We start from the raw sequence: 24506 nt of genomic DNA, 5'->3' as shown, positions 1-24506 counted from the left end.
ACATACCCCGCTCTCCGCCATTCAGTTTTTATGACTCAATGCCGTCCGTGTTGGGCCTTACTTTGTTTAATTTGCGGTAGTTTGTGCATTGGCTTGATGAAGAGGTTCTCAGCTGATCATCTGATGTGATGCGTGTTGCAGAAGCGCGTCATATCTGGCTATAACAACATGTCATATAACACGCTATTACACGTTTATTTTTTAGCATTGTTGGGAGGAGTAAAATTTACATATGTAGTTTCAACAACCAGATGCACGTAGGCAGTTTTGTCTGGAATGCGGCCCAGATCACCTCCTGATGTGGTTTGAGCGATCGGATTCAAATCTAAAACGTACTCTCTCACACAAAGAAATTGGCCGCAATTTGTATACGCAATCTGTCAGGGCATATACTTGTGTTCATTTTTGTTGAGCACATACGCAAAGTCAATATCGACTCAATAGATGGAGTGTAAACTTAATTAGAGGTCAAACCTAAACTCATTTGAATGATTTTCAATCCAGACATGTTGGGATTATGAGTATTTCTCTTTATCAACAGAAGGTAACAGCACAAGTGTGTGTCTATAGCAAAACATTAACAGTATCTGGGCAACATCGCTTGGACATGATTTGTTTTGGGACTGGGCATTGAACTCTGAAACTGTGACAGTCTGTTTATGTAAAACTATGCAAAACATATTTTAACCATATGCAAACAAGCACAGAGAAGGCAGTCATAAAGTAATCCTTAAACAATGACACCCGAATGCAATCCAACACAATGTTCCTCAGGCAGATTTTATTCCACTAATAAGGATGCATTAGTTCTGACTTTGATTGCAGACATTTTATTCAGATGGGTTCCTCGTCTTACTGGCTCACTCTGTGTCTTGCTTCACGAAGAGCCTGCAGGGCGAGAAATTGAGGAGTTGATTAAAATGAGTCAAATAATATGATAAAGAAATATGATATTAGAGCAACGGGATAGTCAAGAATCAGGTAACATGGAAAAAATGAAAATGTAAATATTACAATTATCAGTTCATATTATGACAAAACAACTAGTATTGATGAGTATTCTGTCACCATGTACTAACTATGAAGAACAAGATTCAAGAGATGTAATGCGCGCAATGTAACATCAGAACACCTGTTTTCCTGCCATAAAATTAAGACGTTTTCGTAACTTTTTATTTCCATGATTTCTAAAATGCTTCTCCAATCTTTGTCATTGCTTTCCTTACGGAAGTCACGGTGGTTTTGTCATATAATTTAAGGTAATATTTCAGTTATACACAGTTATACATTGTCAGTAGCAATGTATGAAGCAAAGGCTCACACTTTCAAACCAAGCCTTTCAAATTTTGCCCTTGCAAAATTTCTGATCGCATGGATTCTAATTGAAATGACTGGACTTTGCCTGCAAACATTTGCCGAACAATGATAAATGTGACCGCACCTTTAGTCAAACTGACAATAACTTCCATATTGGTCCTCTGTGACATACACAGAAACAATAGCGCGCATCCTGTGTGATTCAGAATCTCAGTCCTTTTAATGTAGTTTGAAGGGGACTATAGAAAAGGCCGCGAGCGAGATGGATGGTGAGAGGGATGAGGGAGAGAGAGTGAGACCTTCTGGATGGCTTCGCTGGCAGAGTCGTCCTGCAGCAGTTTTGCCTGGTCCAGTGCTCTCTCAAAGTGTAACACACTGGCCTTGTAGTTACCCAGCTTCACTATGTAAGAGAGAAAGAGGATGTAAAGTGATGTAATCGCACAGCATGGTGTAGATCAAATATACATAACGACCAAATTAACGTCCTATTGATTCTGAGCATTGTGGGAAATCAGATTATTATCAGATTAATCGGATTCTGGGCGATGTAGTTTGGACTCACATTCGGCCTGCGCCATGAGCACACTGGCATTGAGCTGCCATTTCTCATCAGTGATGTCATCCGCTGCCGTGAGCGAGCGGGAGCCATAGTCACGTGCTTCGCCATAGCGCTTCAGCTCAAGGTAACAGCGGCCGATCTCATGGAACAACCAGGCTTTCTCTAACCCGCCACATGCTAGAGGCACCTTCTCCTCCCAGCTATGCAAACACACACATAAACACACACAGAACAAAATCACTATTACAATAGACTTGTCTGTATACATCAACACCAAAGTAAACATTAATTAAAGGCAAATGCACTTACACTTCTATAGCTTGTTGGAACTTGCCAATCCGTGCGTACACACGGCCAATGTTGTCCAGAGCCCTGGATTTACTGTCCGTCAGGTCGCTATGACACGAAGCACAAACCACACACACCTGATGAATAGTAGTTTATTAAGTCAAGTCACCTTCATTTATATAGCGCTTTAACAATATGGATTGTTTCAAAGCAGCTTTACAGTGATAATAGGAAATTACCGTAACAGATTGTTTAGGCTCTACAACAGCTCTAGGATAAAGTTATTGTCCAGATAAAGTTAGTTTTGATTGATTGATTCACTTCCGTTGCGAAGATCACTAGTTATTAACTTAGGGGCCGCTAACACAACACCGCTCTAACAGAAGACCCTTAACGCGCTCCGGCCGCCCATCCGCACAAAACAGTGGCTGGTGTCTCGAGAACGCACTCCCTGAAATAGGTTCGAAGGTGCAAACGATTATCCGTTATCTCTGTGCAAACCCGCGTAAATGCAGACGTCACGCACATGTGCATTACATGTTCAGTCCAAAGGTATGCGCGTTTGAATATATATGTGCGTAAGCGTGCAGTCCTTCTTTACAAATCAACCCTTAATAAACTACTTGTCTGGCCTTAAACATTTATAATACAGAATTTTTTGGTCATGTCTGCGTAGTAAATCCGATCCGAAACATTTTATCTGGGGACTGGTTGACACTTCAGGACTGCGTTATCGTCATGTCCAGGCGCAGGTCCTTCATCAGATCTGGATACGGCCTAGATACATCAGACTGCGGTAAACCTCCGATACACTGAGAGACTAATATTAGCGTAGACGCCATCCTTCTTATGATGTAACAAGTACATCAGGATTTATGGGGAGTGTTCCCGGTTCTGTTTGACCTAAACTATGCAGCCTAACATTGAATTATAGAAGTCTATAATGTGTTATGTGTATGCTAGGCCAAAGCTAGGCCAAATTAACCAACCAAGAAAAACAAAAGGTAGTTTTCCTGCTCTCATGAGCGCTCACCCTTTCTTGGCCAGCTCCAGATCTTTCTCATGATGATGCAGAGCCTTGTCCATATTCCCAAGATCCATCAATGCATTGCCTACACAGGACATAAAAGAAAATGTTGTATCTCTGATTCTTGAGCTATTGATATTATATATTTAAGTATTGGGCTGATGAGATTCCCAGACTCTACCAATGCAGCTGTGCAGGTTCCCAAGCACTTCTCTCTTATTGGGCAGCACCTGCTCAGACCATTCCTTCACCGCCTTCATGAGCTCACGGGCCTTCTTCAGGCCGCTTTCTGCATCGCCGGCACTCAAGGCTGCCAATTCAACAAATAATTCTCAATAAACCCAATGACATACAGAACTTTTTCTGAAAATGTTTGCCAATCCAAATGTCATGCGATACCAGAGTGTTGCTAAGATTGTTTCTATGAGTCTATAGGATTTTTTGGCCTGTTTTATTGTCCACCAGGAAAAAAAATCATGTGTCACCTAAAAAATCTCTTAACATTTGGTAATTATTGTCAAATTTCAATTCAAAGTCATTTTCAAATCAAGCAGTTTTCTGTTGGTCAACATGGTGAACCCACGTGACAAATGTGAATCTCCTGTGAAATTTGTTTCGCCCTCATGTGAAATTCCAGAATGTGTGAACTGGATTCCCATTGAAAAGACTGGATTTCGCCAACGAAAATCCGCTGAACAGTAAATCTGCAGCAGCTTTATAAAAGTAATAACACTTCTCAACAAGTAGCAGAATTTGATGTATTGTTCATGTCCATGGCACAAATGGTTCACAGTTATGTGCCAAAGTTTCATAGTTATATTTAGGGGTTTGTTCAAATGTCCTTAGCAAGCACTATTAACTTACATTAATAAAATTTAAATAATCAGCTGGGTGTGTTATGTATCTGGTCTGCTAACACACACATTGTGGAGTGACCTAGAGAATAATTAGGATCATAATTCCAACATTATCTCCAAGGTGTCGTAGGTCAGTCACTCTTCAGTTAGCTAATAATCATAGGCATACACTGCAGTTCAAAAGATTGGGGTCGGTAAGATTGTTTTTAGATAAGATAAATAAATTAATCTTTTATTCAGCAAGGATGCATTAAATTAATCAAAAGTGACAGTACAGACATTTATAATGTTACAAAAGAAAGTATCAAATTTTCCACAAGAATATTAAGCAGTACAACTGTTTACAACATTGATAACAATAAGAAAAATTTCTTGAGCATCAAATTAGCATATCATAATGATTTCTGAAGGATCATGTGACACTGAAGACTGGAGTAATGATGCTGAAATTATTTTAAACCGTAATAATATTTGCCAACATGATCGAACAAATGCAGCCTTGATGAGCATCAAATATTTATTTCAAAAACATTAAAAAAATCTTACTGATCCCCAACTCTGACAGTAGTTTATGATTTTGCATGTGCAACATGAGTATGCAACTAATGCTAAACTTTGTTGTTAGGAACCTAATGCTGTGAACTTTGAACTCTGCAGAGGTTCACCTTTGTCAATATCCTCCAGACTGGCGAGGACATATCGGGTTGGGTCTGAGGGTGGCTTGTGTTGAACCCGGCTCCACCGCTGCTGCGTTAGTGTTCGGTCTTGTTGACGAGCATAGATGGGCTTCTGCTGCTGCCAGAATGCTGTCCGCGTGTCCAGATAGGAGATACAGCCCACGATCAGATCTTGCACACGCTCTCCAGTTCCAATCTTACCTTTTATAAGATCTGTATGGGAGCAGATTGCCATACTTTATATAGAATATACACCATCATAGATGCAAACTAACATCAAACAAGGCCTAAAAAAACATGAAAACACACACCTTCATCTTGTAGAAGTTTATCTAAGAATTCTCTGTCACTGTACAGTTCTCCCAGAAGTTGCTTGGCTGCTTTTTCATATTTGCTCGTCTTCTGGCCATGCTTTTTGGATTCCTTCTTATGAGAATGACTCAAATGCTTGGGACGAACCTTTGGGAACGCATCAAACAAACAAATATGCATTACTAACTGCTAAAATGAACATAAACGTACATTATAAACAATGGTGTGACGGTGTGGTATGAGTGACGGGGTAGGTGGTATAAAGGAAGAGAGAGAACGAGCAAGAGATAGCTCACCCCGTTGTAGAAGAAAGACAGGTCTCCTTTATTTTCCAACTTCACAGAGGAAGGACCTTTTAGGTCAGGGAGAGAGAGGCAGATGAGGGTTACTAACTTAAGTCACTTTGTTGTGTAACCAAAACATGAACTCCTCATTTCTCATCATGTTGTGTCTAAGGACTTACTGCCCACTGAGTTCTCGATTGCCTCTTGAGCTTTCTGGATTCCCAGTCTGAACTCCTGTAGCTCTGGACGTAGCTTATGGCCTCTGTGATAGTAGACCAATGCAAACTCAAAATCTCCCATAGTGTAGAGGGCTTCAGCCTTCTGATACAGACCCTGCAGGACACAGGATGGAGAACCAGAGAGAATCAGGTTACTTGTTAGCACATCAGAAATACAGTAAAAACAGGAATATTGTGAACTATTATAAATCCAGTCTTCATTCATTGTCACATGATCCTTCAGAAATCATTCTGATATTCTGAGATGCTGCTTTGGTGCTCAAGCATTTTTTATGATCAATGTTGAAAACAGTTGTGCTGCTTAAAGTCCCCCTGTAGTCAATCATTTTATTGCTGAAAACTCATCTCTGATCACCAAAATGAACAAGTTTTTTTTAACTCTACATCCTCGCTTCATTTAGTATATGCGGATTCATGAATATTTCAGATTAGCCCCGCCTCCAGTCACTCACACCAGCTCAGAGACCCACTCAGTCAACTTACTGAGGTAAACGCTGCACAATGATATCGCTCTTGACTTTACAACGTCGGACACATTTTTTTGTGTGTGTGTGTAAAAATTAAGTATTTACTATCACTTTTGATCAATTTAATGCATCCTTTGTGAATGAATAATCCCCATCGTCAGCCAAATCCTTTGTGACCCCAAACCTTTGCTAAACATCAGATAATTCAGATGTGCTTTTACTGTGCTTTTTAGAGAGCTTATATAGTGGCTCCAAAAACTCTACAGTTAAAAATTAATGAATTTCAGTGGATTACATACAAAATACCAATTTAAGTGTCATGTGAAAAGCTAACGGTACACTTTCCACAGAAGGAACCTCTCTGTTCTTGGCTATTTAGCATTTTAGTGGATTTTGTTTCACTTAGTGTCATTTTTACCTTAAAATGTTTAATGATAATCTTTAACATTTTTAGTGTTAATCCTAAACAGTATATTCATTCACAAAGTTATATTTGTAATATTTTGTGTTATATATAAAGCTTGTAATGTAAAGGTCACTTTTTCTGAGACCGAATCGTCATCTGATAAAGTATCAGTAAATTCGCCCCCTTCAGGACAAGTGTCTCACTACAGGTACACATACAGTGACTCAGAGCTGTGGCTGCTGGGAACTTTTGGAACAAACGATGAGACAAAAGGAAAAAAGGAAGCTAGGAGGGATGAACACCTTGAAGTAGTTTTTGTTGTCTTTGAGGGAGGTCTCGGCGTCTTTCAGCGCGCTCTCTGCATCACCTAATTTCACATAACACCTGGATCTGGCGACCAGACAGCTCTTATCATCCGGCTGTAAACTTAAAGCCTGTTGGATAGCAGAGAAGACGCTTATAAAATGTAAAATAAAGCAATCCATTTAATTTCGTCTGAACGTAAGCAATGCAATATGTGTTTCGCATAAGTTAGTTATTAGCTCACCGTGGAAAAGCACTCGATAGCTTTGACATACTCGCTCTTCTGAAACAGCTGGTCACCTTCAGACATATAGGTGGTAAAGGTACTCTTTGGCCCGGCTTGTTCTCCCTCGTTATCAGACATTTTAATCGTATTTAAAGCAGAATTATATTAAAACCTTTCAGTACACATCAGTAAGAGCAACCGTCCCGTCCGCTCGTATCCTAGAAACGCTTCTAACAAAACCCAGTGGAGCCAATGACCTGCGTTAGGAACTTTGATTGACATGCCAACACACTACGACATTCAATCCGAAACATTTAGGTATAATGTAAATCAATTATATATCGTTTATAAAACGTAAAATGTTATCAAAAATAATATTTCGTCCAACAAACGTTTATTAAAAAAAAAAAATATATATATATATAGACCCCCCAAAAGTTGAGGATTTTGTAAGGTTGTATTATTAATATCTACGTCTGAGAATTTGGTTCAGATTATTATGCCATTAATTACTTAATTACTTTATTAAATTATTTTTCATTTACAAATAAACAAATGGTCTCTCCTTATTTGATAAAGGTTTTAATAACAATTTTATAAGAAATTCCTTTAATGTCGGATCCAGTCCTCCATGTAAATCAAAATGGCTTAAACCTTATTGTATATCTTGGCACAGCAATTGGACATTACCCTGTAAATAAGTTATTTCTAATAAAGTAAAAGAAGTAATGTACAAAATTACTCATATCCTGTAAATGCAGCCATTAGATATATTCATACTGTTTGTGATAAATGTACTTTTTGTAGCGTATCACTTGAAGATATTGAACATTTATTTTTGTTTTGCCCTTTTTCTATTTCTTTCTGGACTGACTTTAAAATAGACATGGCAAACAAATTAAACAGAAATCTTAATTTAGAACCTCATGACATTTTACTTTGTTTTCAAAACCCATATTTTTCTGAAAAACAAAATTATATTATTAATCTTTTAATTATTTTGGAGAAGTTTTATATTCATAAGACAAAAATAACTCAAAAGAAACCCTCGTATATTATCTTTTATAATACCGATCTCACAATATACTTTGAAACTCTTCCAAACATGAGATCACAAAACAATAAGCTTATTAAAAACAATAAAATATTTAAACCTTTTCAAATTCATATAACTGCCCTGATATTATAAAGCACTTTTATTTCTGTATTTTATTACTAAACTTTTTATTATTATTATTATTATTATTATTATTATTATTCACTTTCAGAAAAAAGGTACAAAAGCAGTACGCTTCATTTAGGTACCAATATGTACCTTGGAGGGACTAAAATGCACTTTTTAGGTAAAAAGCTGTACCCAGCGACAGCTTTTGTACCTTTTTTTTCTGAGAGAGTTTTTATTATTTTGTATTATTATTATTTTACATGTTCATTTTATACTTTAGTTGTTGTTGTTATTCTTTGTTTTATACATTCTGAACTGTATTTACAATGCCTTGTATTTGTCTTGTTTTTTGTTGCATTGTACTTGTCTATAATTTAACTAAATAAATAAATGTAAAAAAAAAAAACTAAAAAGACTTTTAAAAAAAACAATGTCAGCTTCTGTGCCTTCAGCAAGAGCTCTGTGTGAAATTATCTCTGTCTATGTATTGTTTGTTTGAGTCAAGCAAATATAAATAAGCAAGAAGAAGACAGAGAGAGAAAAGAAAAAGCACAGAGTAAATATTTCCGTGAAGCTGCACTTTTCTTTTCCTTAATTTCATTATCTTTTTCAGCTGGAATCTTTTCTTTTTATCCACTCATACATTTCTCCATATCTGGACAGAACTATTTTACATCAACAACTTTATCAAACGTTGTGAAAGTCATTTATTTCTTGTAAAGAGTTCATGATTTCCATCCCTTGTGACCCAATATCTGAAATCTCAGAAAGTGCTTCTTCATCCCTCATCTTCTGCATCACAATTTTCCTCACATTTTGAACTGTGATTGTTTTCCAGCACTATTTTCTCCACTACTAATGTCATTTTCCACATCTTCACTCCTTACATTGTTCACAACCAGTTCTGTTATTTAAAGGAGAAGTTCACTTTCAAAAAAACTTTTGCTGATAATTTACTCACCCCCATGTCATCCAAGATGTCCATGTCTTTCTTTCTTCAGTCGCAAAGAAATTAAGGTTTTTGATGAAAACATTCCAGGATTTCCCCCCATGTAATGGATTCTATTGGGACCCAAACGGTAGAAGGTCCAAATGACAGTTTAAGTGCAGCTTCAAAGGGCTTTAAACGATACCAGATGATGAATAAGGGTCTTATCTAGCGAAACGATCGGTCATTTCCAAAATAAATAAAAAAGTTTAAGTTTTATAAGCACAAATGTTCGCCTTGCTCTGTTCTGTGATGCGCGTTCGTGACGTCACGTAATACGCAATTACGTTGAAAAGGTCACGCTTGAAAAATTTCTGTCCTGAAGAAAATGTTCTTTTTGGCTTTTTAATATTAAAACACCCAGGATACGCACACGAAATGGGCATTTTAAACGATAAACTGACACAAATACATTTGAAAATGTGTATATGGTCCTCCTCCTGCACATTTGTAAACACGTCAAGCGTGACCTTTTCAACGTAATTGCGTATTACGTGACGTCACGAACGCGCATCACAGAACAGAGCAAGGCGAGCGTTTGTGCTTATAAAACTTAAACTTTTTTATTTATTTTGGAAATGACCGATCGTTTCGCTAGATAAGACCCTTATTCATCGTCTGGTATCGTTTAAAGCCCTTTGAAGCTGCACTTAAACTGTCATTTGGACCTTCTACCGTTTGGGTCCCAATAGAATCCATTACATGGGGGGAAATCCTGGAATGTTTTCATCAAAAACCTTAATTTCTTTGCGACTGAAGAAAGAAAGACATGGACATCTTGGATGACATGGGGGTGAGTAAATTATCAGCAAAAGTTTTTTTGAAAGTGAACTTCTCCTTTAATTATTCATTATTCAAAACCACACTATCCTCAATCTGTTAATTTTGTTTGTGTTTAATAATTTCAAATGAAAGGTACTTTTAATATTAATATTATTATGTGTCGCTACAATAAAAACTAAATGAATATGATTTCCATTAATGCAATTATAGCTTTATAAACACACACACAAACACACACACGCACGCACACACACACACACACACACACACACACACAAACAAACAAACACACACACACAAATTCTCACACACCATTCTTACTGTCGGGATTTAATACACACATTTATTCTGTGCTTTCTGTGGCAGAAGTTAAGATATTAAAGAAAATTAAAATGTATCTCACTGTTATGATTTATCGTGCAGCTCAAAGCATTATGGGTAAAATCTCTCTACAATCTGTTCTGAAACATCAACACAGTTTCACTGATGATCCAGAATTAACCCAAAACCCAGGGTAGAGCGTCTGAGTGAATGTGGTCTGGACTGTGTGGATGAGGCTCATTGTGTCAGAGACGCTGTAGAAGGACAGAGTTCCTGCACTGTGATCCACATACACTCCTATTCTTCTGCTGATGGACTTTACAGGGAGATCAGTGCGTATCTTATTGTGACTGAATGAGTAACTGGAGGAATAGCAGTTCAAACTCCAGGACTGATCATTACGTCCAAACACACACTCAATATCCCGTCCCTTCCTGCTGATGCTCTTATATGACACTGATATACACACACCATTCCCAGTCCACTCAATCTCCCAGTAACAGCGTCCACACACACTCTCTCTACACAACACCTGCCACCAATGATCAAATCTGTCTGGATGATCAGGATACGGCTGCTCTGTGTTAGTGCCAGTAATCACTCTGTTCCTCTCAGAGAGACTGAGGTGTTTATTCACTGTGTTCAGATCCAGAGTGAGCTGATGGGAATCTGATGGAGAGAAAACACATCAGAAACAGGAATTATGAATCTGTCTGATCTTTTACTGTATCTGAACTCTTCATGAATCAATGTTCAGTGTATCATCAGTGTCTCAGTACAGCTGACCAAATATCCTGTGCAAATCATCATTTACATGATCAATTATAAAACTCTTCTATCATGATTTATTTCTCCTTCTACAGGAAGAACATGAACACATTCAGTGAGTTTTTCTGCTTGTTTTCTAGTGACTCACATTGTAGGAAGTCGTTCCTGGTCTTGGGATTCATGTTGGTGAAAGTGACTGTGGAAATAAACAGACATGAACAGTGTGAAGAGAAATGACGAGATAAAATACATTCATTTCTAAGACATTTTTAATATGATGCTCTATAATATTAGATGATGGACTCATTTCTGAGAGCAGATTAATAATCTCCAGGGGCTTCATTTATAAAACACACACATCGGATTGATCCTAAATTCCATGGATTTCATCCTCCGTCATGTGTATATAAACGCTTGTCCACGATGATGAGTCCGTATTTCTGAACCATCAAGAGATATTTGTGGCCGTTCTGTAGGAGGATTTGATGGACTTGAATTTAATGTAATAATAACTGTGATTTAAAACTGGGATGCATTAAAGGACATTTTTGTCAAAATGGACGTTTTAACAATCATAGGAGCATTTCAGAAACTGTTGTACGTTCAGATTTGGGATCTTTCTCCACATGTCTGTATAAACGAGGCGCAGGACTTTACCTCCGTCTGAGATCTTCTTGATCTCCTCTTTGCAGAAATCCTCCAGTTTGTCTCTCAGCTGATGGACAGATTCTCTCATGCCATCAAAAGAGGAGAGAGAACTGAAGGAAACGTCGGGTTCGTCTGTAGATTCAGGAGGTGCTGAGAGAGACTGGAAACTCTACAGAAAACAGAAATCAAAACTCATCATCTCCACACTTCAGCCAATAACCTGCACTATATCAGATCTGAGCGGCTCTTGTTGACTTGACTTCTCTTCAGTGACTCGCTTCAATCCAGCACTTTCATATTATATATATATATATATATATATATATATATTTAAAATTTCCAGGAAGAGTTTGTTAGGATGAACATCAGTGGATTGACAATGGCACAACACATTCATTTCTTTAAGCCCAGCAGTAAATAAGTATGAAGTGGATATGAATTGAAAGGTGGTTGAAATTGAAAGGTATATATATATATACTTAAGAGCAGACTGAATGTAATGCTTTCAGACACTTAATTATTTTCAATTATTTTTTAAATAATTATTTTAATTAAATTAATGTCTTATAGTCTAAATTAGTTTATAGTCTTATATGACCCAAGTTTGGTGCCAATTACTGAAATTATTTAAAATATTTAATTAAAAAGAGGATGAAAAATCTAGTTGGCTGGATATTGATACCATCAAGTTCACTGATTTCATCAAGACAGAAGAAACCAGAAGGAAAAATGAGTTAATATTTAATGGTAAATTACCCAGGGCTTTGTAAGTGTGTCTCTTTAAACAGAAGATGATCAGATGAGAGTCTGACTGATGATTATATGATAACACAACACTTGACTGAATCTGACTGAATTCCTGACAACATCTCAGTCAACGGCTCATTCTGCTCTCATGAAATGTTTCTCTGTCATAGCAGGATCTTGCTCAAGTCCACTATGATCCTGTTCTTCTAGATCTCTGTTACCTGCAGGAACTGGATGTGATCTTGTGTGTGTGAAAGCTGCTCCAGCTCAGCGTCTCTCCTCCTCAGATCATTGATCTCCTGCTCCAGTCGCTCCAGTCGTCCTTCAGCTCGACTCACTGCAGTCTTTTCCTGATCTCTGATCCGCTGTGTGACCTCAGAGCGGCTTCTCTCAATGGAGCGGATGATCTCAGTGAAGATCCTCTCACTGTCCTCCACTGCTGTCTGTGCAGAGCGCTGTTACACACACATCACAATCACACAGTGGCTTCAGCACGACTGACAGAGTCCAAACTGAGACGTCTCAAAATTCTCTTCTTCTCCAGACTCACCTTATGAGACTTCACAGCCTCTCTCAGATGCTGAAGATCTTTCTGTCTCTGCTGGATTCTCTGACGGATCTTCATCTGCGTCTCCTTCAGCTGTTTCTGGAGGACAAACCAATGACAGGGAATGACACATAAAACTACTGTCTAAAAACTAATAGCATATTTTAAAAAGTGAAATTATATACTTTAAAAGAATATAATTGTGAAATAAGTGTGAACTGAACATAATGTTTTCAGACACGACGCAATTGCATGTTAATTGCTATTAAATGAAAATGTATTTTAGTTTAAATGTAAATATAAAGCAATTAGCTGAACTTAAAGGTCCCGTATTATGCCCCTTTTCACAAGATGTAAAATAAGTCTCTGATGTCCCCAGAGTGTGTATGTGAAGTTTGAGCTCAAAATACCCAACAGATCATTTTTTACAGCATGTTTAAATTGACATTTTTGGGGGCTCAGAAAAACGAGCTGTTTCAGTGTGTGCCCTTTAAATGCAAATGAGCTGCTGCTGGACGACCCAGGGGGCGGAGCTTCATGAGCTCGCGCTCAGTCTCTCAGGACAATTTCATCTCACGGAATGATGATAATATCAGAAACTCTCAGTAACGGCGTTCATTTCGAGTCGGACAATAATGCCTACAGAGTCAGAGTGCTGTATAGAGATGAAACAGGTATGGTTTAGTAGTTTAATTACGGTTATTATAACGTGTTTGTCATCTGCTTGTAGGCTACTGTATGTATCCATTATTTATTAATAGCCTACAAGTCTGCTGTCTGAATGATGATCAAACATGTACTGATGAGTTTAATAAAGTTTATTGTACATCACACAAAAGATGAAGCGTCAGTTTTACTTCAAAAAATCACCGTAAGAGCTGAGTAACGTCTCCGGTTACTTTCGTAACCTCGGTTCCCTGAAAGGCAAGGAACGAGACATTACGGATGTCGTATATGGGAACTCCTCTCATCCTTCACTTCCGCTGAAATCTTATAGGCTAACGCCAGCAGAGCTGGCCAATTGACGCAAATATGCAAATACTGAAACACCGTTGCAGTTATAATGCAAGTGCAGCGTCAATTCCCTTAGAATCGAACAACGCTAAATTAATAGCGAACACGGCGGCGAGCGTAATGTCTCGTTCCTTGCCTTTCAGGGAACCGAGGTTACGAAAGTAACCGGAGACGTTCCCTATCAAGGCTACGGAACTCGACATTACGGATGTCGTATATGGGAACTGTATAGAATCCCGCCGTGGCAGCAAACTACTGAACAGACCCAATACAAACCTCGCCCCCAGAATGGAAGTGCCTGATAGGCCGAGATTGACAAATAGCGAACCTCTAACCTCTGATAGGTCCAAAGGGACCAATCACAGGAACACACCAACACTACCGGAATTTGCATATCCCGAGCAGTATAACTGGGGGAAGGTTGCACTGTAGACCAACAGGGCAACAACAACAACAGAGAAGCCAACGCATAGCGGTGACAATAGTATAACACACAAATAGCACACAGAACAACTCATGAGCAAAGCGCAGAGCTGCTCTCTTAATGCTGTGTAAGCGATCAACTCACCGAAAGCACTCGAGACGCTACAGAGGGTAAATCCAACTTATAAAATCTGGCAAACGTGTTCTGAGAAGACCAGCCAGCCGCAAGACATAAATCCTGAATAGACATACCCTTAGTCCAGGCCCACGAGGAGGCAATCGCCCTAGTCGAATGGGCCTTGATGTTCAGGGGACATTCCTGTCCCAGGCAATCATAAGCCAAAACAATAGCGTCCACGATCCAGTGAGCAAGCCTCTGTTTTGAGACCCCCCGTCCCTTGTTGCATCCACCAAAGCACACAAACAGCTGGTCCGATTGTCGAAACGCTGCCGAGCGAGAAATGTATTCTCGGAGCGCTCTGACTGGGCAAATAGCACTCTGAGCATCCAAACCCTGAGAGGTTGATGGCTCAGCGGACAGGGCAGGCAGAGAAACGATCTGCGCTCTGAACGGGGTATTGAGCGACTTAGGAACGTAACCCGGTCTCGGTCTGAGAGTAACATTACAGTTTCCCGGTCCAAAGCGAATACAATCTTCACTTACAGAGAAAGCCTGTAAATCCCCAACCCGCTTCGCCGAGGCGAGAGCGAGAAGCAGAGCCGTTTTAATCGATAGCTCCTTAATGGCAATCGAGGCTAGGGGCTCAAAAGGCGGTCGTGACAAAGCCTCCAAGACCAAAGCTATATCCCACGGCGGCACAGAAGGCGGCCGTGCAGGGCACAATCTCCTAGCTCCCTTGAGGAACCGTGTCACCGACGCATGTCTACCGATAGACTGTCCGTCAACAGGGGGGTGAAACGCGGCAATAGCGGCCACATAAACCTTCAGAGTGGATGGCAGGCTCCCTTCATCCATCCTATACTGAAGGAAGCGTAGAATATCCGACACAGAACAGTCCGCTGGGTCTATACCGACATCCTGACACCATTTAGAGAACACACCCCACTTCAGAGCATACAGGCGCCTGGTGGACGGAGCTCGCGCCTCCGCGATGGTATTCAAAACCCGCGAGTGCAGCGCGTCCCGCCCGCTCAGCGACCCTGTAGCGGCCACACATGGAGGCTCCACAGCGCGGGGCTGGGATGCCAGATCGTTCCGCTCGCCTGAGACAGAAGGTCCTTCCTGAGCGGGATCTCCCATGGCTGCCCTGCTAGCAACTCTACCAAATCCGCGAACCAGGGCTGATTCGGCCAGTTCGGGGCTACCAGAGTCACCGCCGCCTTCTCCTCCCTGATTTTGCACAACACCATGGGCAAAATTTTCACCGGAGGAAAGGCATAGAGACAGACTCTCGGCCATCGCGCAGTCAGCGCGTCCACCTCCCGGGGGGAACGGGACAGCGAGAAGAACATCTGACAGTGCGCGTTCTCGCTCGTTGCAAAGAGGTCGACCTCCGCCCTGCCGAAACGATTCCATATCAGCTGAACCGTCCCGGGGTGAAGCCTCCACTCCCCCTGGGGAATCCCGCTTCTCGAGAGCATATCCGCCCCGCGATTTAGAACACCGGGGATGTGCGCCGCTCTCACCGAGAGGAAAAACCGGTCCGCCCATAGCAGAAGGGATTCCGCCTGCCTGAATAGGGCTTTGGAATGTACACCGCCTTGGCGATTTATGTACGAAACCACGGAGGTGTTGTCTGTCCGAATCAACACATGCCGCTGCTCCAGCTGAGACCGGAAGGTTTTTAGAGCTAGAGAGACCGCTTCCAGTTCCAAGCGATTTATGTGCCACTCCATCTGCTTCTCTGACCACCGACCCGAGGCGGGCTTGCCCAAGCAGACCGCTCCCCATCCGGTGGATGAAGCGTCCGTCAGGACCTCCACTCGCTGCGTCACTAAGCCCATAGGGACACCTGAGCTGAAGAGATCTGGGTTCCTCCACGGGGCCAGGGCGCGGGCGCATCCGCTGGTGACCATAACGCGCCTGTGGCCAGAATACCACGCACTCGGGGGAACGCGCGCTTTCAGCCAGTGTTGAAGCGGTCTCATATGCAGCAGCCCCAGATGACACACCGAAGAAGCCGCTGCCATCCGTCCCAGTAGTCTCTGAAACTCTTTCAGTGGGACGAGCCTGCCAGGTCTGAAGAGACCGAGAGAAGAACTCAGAGCCTCCGCTCGCTCGGGGGAGAGGCGCGCTCTCATTCTCACCGAATCCAAGCACACTCCCAGGAATGTTATCGTCTGGCTCGGTGTGAGCACACTTTTCTGGACGTTCACCCTCAACCCGAGCATCTCCAAGTGTCGAAGGAGGGCATTCACGTGGCTGACCAGCGTTTCTCTCGACTGAGCGAGAACTAGCCAGTCGTCCAGATAGTTCAAGACGCGCATTCCGCTCGATCTGAGGGGTGAAAGTGCCGCGTCTACACATTTTGAAAACGTTCGGGGGGCTAGGGCCAGTCCAAACGGAAGCACCGTATATTGGTACGCCGAATCCTCGAACGCAAACCTCAGGAATCGTCTGTGACGTTTCACTATCTGAATGTGAAAGTAAGCGTCCTTTAAATCCACTGAAGCGAACCAATCCCCGGGGCGAATTTGCGCCAGGATTTGCTTCAGTGTTGTCATCCTGAAGGCGCGTTTGTGAAGCGCTCTGTTGACAGGTCTCAGATCCAGAATGGGGCGGAGACCCCCTCCCTTCTTCGGCACAACGAAGTAGCGGCTGTAGAACCCGCTGTCCCGTTCGCTCGGGGGAACTGGTTCTATAGCCTTTTTCTCGAGCAAGCTGCACACTTCCTGCCTCAGCACGTGAGCGTTTTGGGGCAAAGTTAATGACTGAATTACGCCGCGAAAGCGGGGTGGTCTGCGTTTGAACTGAAGTGTGTACCCGCGCCGAATTATATTCAACACCCACGGCGAAATGCCCGGAATAGCTTCCCACGCTGCCTGGAAACGACTGAGCGAGGGCTGATCTAAACCTGCGGTCATCGCCGCTGCGGTCATGGCCGCTATGTGAGTGTTGGGGGTAGTTATTGACCGTGACTCTGCGCTGCTCGAGGGCAGGGCGGGTAACACAGTGTGTGGTGCAAGAGGAGAAAAAAGCTCTGTTTGTGAAGTAGTAATTTGCTTCATTTGAACAACATTCACAACATTTACACACACAGAACAACTGCACGCGTCGCTCACAGAACTCTGAGGGACGAAGTGCACTAGAGCGCGCCGCTTGCACGCGGGGCCGGCCTGGCGCTTTTTCCTCCTCTTGCCCGAGCGGTCAGGACGACTGCTTGGGCCTGGCAGGGGACGCGGTGGGCTTTCTGCGCGGGCTCCTCTGCGTCCTCCTGTTACCCGCCCCTTGCCACGGACCGCTGCGGCCTTTACGGGCATCCTGTCCCGGGCGGGGCGCTGTCTGTCTTCTGGCCGCAGCCTGGGGTTGGCGGCCTGAGGCTGAGGACGAACGAGAGCGCGGCTGCGGCTGCGGCTGCGGCGGCGGCGGCGGCGCCCTTCGCGGAATGACGTGGCTCATAGCTTTGGCCTTTTTCTGCGTCTCGGAGTAACGCTCGGTTACTTTCTCCATGGCGTCTCCGAACAGGCCTGCAGGGGAAATGGGCGCGTTCAAGAGCGTCTTCCTGTCGGCTTCCTGCACGTCCGACAGGGTGAGCCACAGATGCCTGTGGAGGACCACGAGGAAACCCATAGAACGGCCGATCGCCTGGGCCGAGCGCTTCGTGGCCAGGAGCGCGAGGTCCGTGGCCGAACGGAGATCCCGGATGGCGTCAGCGTCAATAGAGGCGGCGCCATCCAGAGACTTCAGCTGCTTTGCCTGGAGCACTTGGAGAAGGGCCATAGCGTGCAGCGCGGATACCGCCTCCCCCGCGGCACCGAAGGCCTTGTTGGCCTGGTGGGCCGTAAATCTGCAGGCTCGGGACGGCAGGCTGCGGTCCGAGCCCAGGGCGGGAGCCGACGGGCAGAGATGAGCGGCGACGGTCTCCTCGACGGGAGGGATGCCGAGGTAGCCGTGGTCCCCCGCCTCGTCCACGGGGGCAAACATAGCCTGGGTGGAAGTGAGGGTGCGCGCCGATTGCGGGGCCGCCCACGACTTCACCACGTGCTCATGCACGTCGGGAAAAAACGGTGTTCCCCTTTTCGAAGCGGCCTGACGGCGGCTCGATTGTAGGAACCACGTATCCAATTTGCTCTTAGATGGTTCATCAGGAGCTTTCCAGTCGAGGTCCAGCTCCTCGACGGCCTTAGGGAGGACACGGAAGAGCTCGTCCTGCAGGTCCGCAGGGGTGTCCTGCTCTGCGGCCGCCAGCGGTGCGGCCTGCTCCGCACCCCAGTCGTTCTCGGAGGCTGACAGCGACATGGAGTCGTCCCCCTCACTCACCCCGAAGGAAACGAAGTCAGCGACGTCGCGAGGGGGATGAAAGGTGGGGTCGGGGAAGCTCACCGGGGAGCGAACCTCGACTCTGCGGTTGGGGGGGGGCTACCAGCGGCTCAGAGGCGGCGGTAGGCCCAATTCCCGCTGCTGCGCGAGCCTCGTCCCTCCTGGCTCTGAGGGCTCGAAGGGATAAATCCGCGCAGTGGTCGCAGGACCCTCCGTCCCCGAGGGCTGACTCAGCGTGGGCCAGCCCCAAGCACGCGATGCAGAACAGGTGCGTGTCGGGGGGGGGCGATGGGGCCCGAGCATAAGTTGCAAGTAGTTGCCATCGGATGCAGGAGACAGTGCGAGTATCTCCGACGCAACTTCAACGACGGCGAATAATCCAAGTTTGTAGTATCAGCTTTCTAGCACACGATTTAAGCGTGAAGAGAGAGATTCTAAGGGAATTGACGCTGCACTTGCATTATAACTGCAACGGTGTTTCAGTATTTGCATATTTGCGTCAATTGGCCAGCTCTGCTGGCGTTAGCCTATAAGATTTCAGCGGAAGTGAAGGATGAGAGGAGTTCCCATATACGACATCCGTAATGTCGAGTTCCGTAGCCTTGATAGGGAAACACAGTAGCCTAAGTTATAAGAAGTGCGCAAGTAACGTTAGCCAGTAGAGTTGAGGGAGCATTCCTGTGGGCGGAGGTTAATCAAGAAACGGTTCTAGTGACATCATTAAAGAAGGAAGTAGAGGGATGTAGTCCAATCGAGCCGTTTTTTGTAGTCAACTTCTGTTAAATAAAATATCTCGCTTGGCATTGAACTTTGAGCTTTATAATTTTACAGATATTATTTATGCTCTAACAGCAACATTACACACTAACTAAAGTTTGAAACATGGGATCACGCAGAACGGGACCTTCAAGAGTGCCTTTTTGACCCACTTAAGATTTAAGTATATAATGTAATTTCATAATTCTATTGAGTTAAATTGAAATTTAAATATATTTAAATATTATTAAATATAATTAAATATTATTAAATTGTACTTTAAAGAAAAACATTTAATTTTACCTAATAAAAAAGTGTACTTTATAAAGTGTACTTATGAAACACTCATGAAAGTTGACTCTTTTTAAGTGCACTTAAGTGGCCTTTCATTTCATTAATATTATATTTTCTGCAAGTACAGTTTTTATTTATTTATTTATTTATTTGTATATACTTTTAATTTGAAGTACACTACAAGTGCATGTCAATACACTTACAGTAAGCGTACTTCTTTCTTTAACCACTAGTTGTTTAGATTACTTTTATGCTTTTTCTCCTTTTTGGAGCTTGAAACTTTTTTACTCCATTGAAATAGAAAAATAAACAAAATAGACAAGACATTCTTCAAAATGTCATATTTACAATCAACAGAAGAAACTCAGTCAAACCGGTTTGGAACAACATGAGTAAATGAGTGAGTAAATGAAGACACTTTCATTTCTGTGTGATCAATCCCTCTCAGTTCATACCTGTTTCTCTGTCCTCTGTGCTGCAGTTGATACAGTGTTGTGGTTTTTATGTTCATACTCTTTACACAAAACACAGATGCACTGTTGATCAGTGATACAGAACATTTCTAGCTCTTTATCATGTTTACGGCAGATCATGTCCTGCAGTCGTTCAGTGGCATCAATCACTTTGTGTGGCTTACGAGAGAGAAATTCCTCATGACGGTCTAAATGAGTTTGACAGTAAGATTCCTGACACACCAGACAGGACTTGACGGCTTTGTATTTTCTTCCAGTACAGACGTCACACTGCACGTCTCCAGATCCAGCGTAACAGTCAGCAGGAAGTTTAGTCTTCTTCAGTTTCTCCACCAGTTCAGCCAGAATGGTGTTTTTAGCTAAAGCAGGTCTTGGACTGAAGGTCTGTCTGCACTGAGGGCAGCTGTAGACTCTCTTCTCATCCTCCTGATCCCAGCAGCCTGTAATACAGATCTTACAGTAACTGTGTCCACAGTGGATAGTCACTGGATCCTTCAGGAGATCCAGACACACTGGACACGTGAACTCATCCTGAGATATTCTGGCTTCTGCCATTTTACTGCATGAATACAGAGAGACACAAACACACAACAGCTCAACAATACTTCAGTTTCTGTTTCTCTGAACTGAGGAGTTGAAATAGTTTCCTGCTTCTGTGTTTGAGTGACGTGTGTAAAACAGGAGTGTCTGTAAAGCAGCTTCCTCATTCCTGGTGAAGGAGAGTCACTTTACTGCTGTGTTTATGTGCCCTAGTGGAGTCAAAAACATTGAATTACGAGTTCAAAGCACATGAATAACAGAGAGAAGTTTTATTTATGAATGACAAACTCAAAATTCTAAACTCTCACACACATGACCAGCGTCAGCCAATAGTGAGCCTACTGTACGTGGTGACGTGCAACACAGACGCGCTGCGCTAAAACACTACGTGAAAAAACTCGAGGTCCAGAGAGAAGGAAATGAATAGTGGAATAAAGTCGTTATTTTTATTATTTTTTTGCGCACAAAAAGTATTCTCGTCGCTTTATAAACTTAAGATTGAGCCACTGGAGTCACTTGGACTATATTAATGATGTCTTTAATGCATTTTCTGGGCCAGCAAGTTATAACGTCTTTAGAAGCCTATGGAGGAGTGAACCAGCTCTCAGATTTAATCAAAAATATCTTAATTTGTGTTCCGATGAACAAAGGTCTTACAGGGTTGGAACAACATGATGGTGAGTAATTACTGACAGAATTTTCTGTCATGATTGCTAGCGGAGAAATGGGTGGATCCAAATGCAGCAACACAGTACTCAGGGCAGTCCAAATCATCGTCATCCATGCAAGTGTCTAAGTTATAATAATCAGAATCGTAGTCATCCACGCCAGTGTCGAAAACCATTTAATCCGTCAGAATAACAATAAAACAAAACAAGCAAGGCCAAAAACGAGAAAAGACTAGAAACAGACCTTAGTGTAGACGAGTGACATACAATAATGACTCCATGACATGAACTAACACAACAGGGTATTTATGCACAGACACTAACAACATAAATGGAAACAGCTGGGTGTAATCACAAGTGATGGGAACAACCAAGGAATCATGGGAAATGTGGTTCCAGGAAGAATGGAGACTGGAAAGAAGGGACCTCTAGTGACACCCAGTGGAACACAACAGACACTGTGACATTTTCATTTTTGGGTGAACTATCCCTTTAAGACTACAGCATTTTTAATTATTTTTAAAAAATTTACAGTTATTTATATAGCGCTTTTAACAATAGATATTGTTTCAAAGCACCTTTATAGAAAATGATTCATGATACAGCACACAGTGAAAATGATATGAATATGACAGTGGGCATCTGGATATATCCCAGCATATTTTAAAATGAAGGATTTAAAGTTTTTCAATCGCGTCTCCTGTGAGGCTGATCTTCTGTAGAAAAACTTAAACTTAAACTTAAACTTCGGCCTTGGCGATATATCGGTCGACCGCTAATTTAAGCCCTATGTGTTACCTTGTTCATTGTCCGATCTATGTCATTGTAGATGTTTGATTTATATTGTGAGTCAAAGTTTGCATTGGAACTTTTGACTCTTCTTCGCCTTCTTCTGCCTGCACCACACCGTGACAGTTAGACCTTACCAGGTTTTTTTTTTTTACAGTAAAATACTGGCAACACTGTTGCCAATAATTTACTGTTAATTGTACAGTTCTTTACTGTAATCTACAGTATGTTACTGTAAAAATGCACTAAATTAGAACTCGAGTTAACTAATTTCACTTGCAGAAACCGACTGCCTTAAACTGACCAACTTAAATGTATTAGCATTTACAATGCACTAATAATGTGGGAAAAGTATTAATGTGAACTTATTTCATCTGAAACCACAAAAAAATATTGTAAATAAAGAGATTTCTACTGGACCAGCAACTACACAGTCACCGCCTGTTAAATAAAGCAACATGCAGCAAATCATCAATGTTTCTAGATGTTCTCCTGGACTGAAGCACAGGCTCTACTCTTCAGCACAATGGTGACCCACAGAACTAGATTTTACAGTAAACTACTAGCAACAGTGTTGCCAGTATAAACCTGTTTTATAACTTACCGTTTATTACTGTTAAAATGTTTTGTGGGTGTCTTTTTATCTTACACTGTTAACCCTTTCAACCCCACAGGAAAATCCACACTGCAAAGAGTAAAAAGTAACATTGACACAGTGTTGCAGTGAGATAATTAAGTGAATATGTAAGTGATTGTTGAGCATTAGTGATGAACACCTGCTGTTAACAAGCAGAATCACTGAAGGAAAGAGGAACACAGGAAATAGGGAAACACAAGAACTACAAATGACTTCCAGCCATTACACATTATTACATTATCACATCATTATTACACAAGTATAACTTTATTTCTGTCATACATCTACAGAAGTTGTTATTGAGATTTTTTATTCAAAATGTTTGGGTTGAAGTTACCATTATGGAGATCAGTGTTTGCTTTAGTTGGGATGCTGATTCTCTTGCTGCTTGAACAGTGTTTTTGCAAGCCACACTTGTGCACACACACGGTTTGTGAATGATTGCGGTTATACAGATTATGATGAAAAAATCATCATATAGCCCGTTCATTCATTAATCTCAATCAGAGTTCAATCCTTTATCAAAAGTGTTACATTACCACCACTGTGAAACTACAGCAATGAGTTACAATGATGGTTTTTTTAACGAAACAGAGCTACACTGTCTTGTAGAAACACAGAGATTCAAAAAATCATCACGTCTCTCAACAATGGTGGCAATCATTTTTTTATTTTTTTATTCATGCAGCAGTGCACGCTGGGAGTTTTATACTGAACCCAGCATGCATTGCGACATTAACTTTTGATTGTCACCATTGTTGAGATTCATATGCTGAGTGTTGATGTCTGTGTGTGTCTAAGTCAAGCAGGAGTTCAAAATGTTATTATGCAAATGTGATTTCAATATCCTTCAGAATAACTGATTACAGAAATATTGCTGGATTTCATGTTGTAGCTTCACAGATATATGATAAATATTAAATAATCATAAGTTAAAATCTTATACACATGATAAGATCAAAGAATTAGGCATGTCCAGAATGATTATGGCATCATCGCAATGTCCAAAAACATAAACGTTCCTCCATACTTTCAAGGTTATAGCTACCCGAGAGGACTGAGATCAAACCGGGATGGGAGAGCCACAGCGGATCTATTTATTCCTCCCAAAGGACCAGGCAAATGATTATGCCGTGCTGAAGAAGGAAATTATTGTCTGTCTTCAGTCTCTGTGCTGCACAGAAAGTGCAAAAATGAATTTTGAGCCTTGTGTCCCCGTGCAGATTCAGGCTTGCTCAACTTGTTACAACAATAAAAACAATTAGGGCTGGGCAACGATTAATCACATCCAGCATAAAAGTTTGTGTTTACAATACATATGTGTGTGTACTGTGTATAATTAATTTGTATATATAAATACACACACATGCATATATTTAAGAAAAATATGTTATTAATATATAAACTATTTATATATAATATAAATTATGTATAAATATACAGTAAATACATGCCCATATTTCTTAAATATATACATGAGTGTGTATTTAATTATACACAGTACACACGTAAAAACAAACTTTTATTTTAGATGTGATTAAC

At 41.9% G+C, this 24506-nt stretch overlaps 2 protein-coding genes across 3 annotated transcripts; both read right to left on the bottom strand.

Moving 5' to 3' along the window:
• Positions 1-477: 477 nt before the first annotated feature.
• LOC311294618 (outer dynein arm-docking complex subunit 4-like) lies at positions 478-7185 on the bottom strand. Of its 2 annotated transcripts, XM_084415573.1 has the most exons (12): positions 6981-7185; positions 6736-6867; positions 5501-5654; positions 5334-5389; positions 5037-5184; positions 4714-4938; positions 3373-3501; positions 3198-3276; positions 2186-2272; positions 1880-2076; positions 1617-1717; positions 478-888 (listed from the first exon to the last, which is right to left on the bottom strand). In XM_084415573.1, exons 1-12 carry the CDS (start codon positions 7098-7100, stop codon positions 853-855), a joined length of 1464 nt encoding a protein of 487 aa, XP_084271699.1. In that variant the 5' UTR covers positions 7101-7185; the 3' UTR covers positions 478-852. The 2 variants fall into 2 exon arrangements, with proteins under 2 accessions (XP_084271699.1, XP_084271698.1); XM_084415572.1 differs by lacking the exon at positions 478-888 and having other exon boundaries at positions 1510-1717.
• Positions 7186-8697: 1512 nt separating this feature from the next.
• LOC311294598 (tripartite motif-containing protein 16-like) lies at positions 8698-21025 on the bottom strand. The gene is made up of 6 exons (XM_084415555.1): positions 20313-21025; positions 12933-13028; positions 12604-12837; positions 11645-11804; positions 11136-11183; positions 8698-10888 (listed from the first exon to the last, which is right to left on the bottom strand). The coding sequence occupies exons 1-6, from the start codon at positions 20883-20885 to the stop codon at positions 10368-10370; spliced, it is 1632 nt and encodes a 543-aa protein (XP_084271681.1). The 5' UTR covers positions 20886-21025; the 3' UTR covers positions 8698-10367.
• Positions 21026-24506: the final 3481 nt, after the last annotated feature.

This window comes from Rutilus rutilus (assembly GCF_951802725.1).
Source record: "Rutilus rutilus genome assembly, chromosome: 1".
Classification (NCBI taxonomy): Eukaryota; Metazoa; Chordata; class Actinopteri; order Cypriniformes; family Leuciscidae; genus Rutilus; species Rutilus rutilus.
Note: the sequence above shows the minus strand (reverse complement) of the source record. Positions and strands in the feature narration are given on the sequence as shown.

What these genes read in the sequence shown, in the direction of transcription:
- LOC311294618 (XM_084415572.1), bottom strand. Translation starts at nt 7,100, where the DNA reads ATGTCTGATAACGAGGGAGAACAAGCCGGGCCAAAGAGTACCTTTACC. An exon ending in CTATCGAGTGCTTTTCCACG is followed by an intron (nt 6,868 to 6,980) that starts GTGAGCTAATAA and finishes GCTATCCAACAG; the next exon opens with GCTTTAAGTTTACAGCCGGA. An exon ending in TAAACTTCTACAAGATGAAG is followed by an intron (nt 4,939 to 5,036) that starts GTGTGTGTTTTC and finishes GCTCCCATACAG; the next exon opens with ATCTTATAAAAGGTAAGATT.
- LOC311294598 (XM_084415555.1), bottom strand. Translation starts at nt 20,885, where the DNA reads ATGGCAGAAGCCAGAATATCTCAGGATGAGTTCACGTGTCCAGTGTGT. An exon ending in AGGCTGTGAAGTCTCATAAG is followed by an intron (nt 12,838 to 12,932) that starts GTGAGTCTGGAG and finishes TGTGTGTAACAG; the next exon opens with CGCTCTGCACAGACAGCAGT. An exon ending in ATCACATCCAGTTCCTGCAG is followed by an intron (nt 11,805 to 12,603) that starts GTAACAGAGATC and finishes TGTTTTCTGTAG; the next exon opens with AGTTTCCAGTCTCTCTCAGC.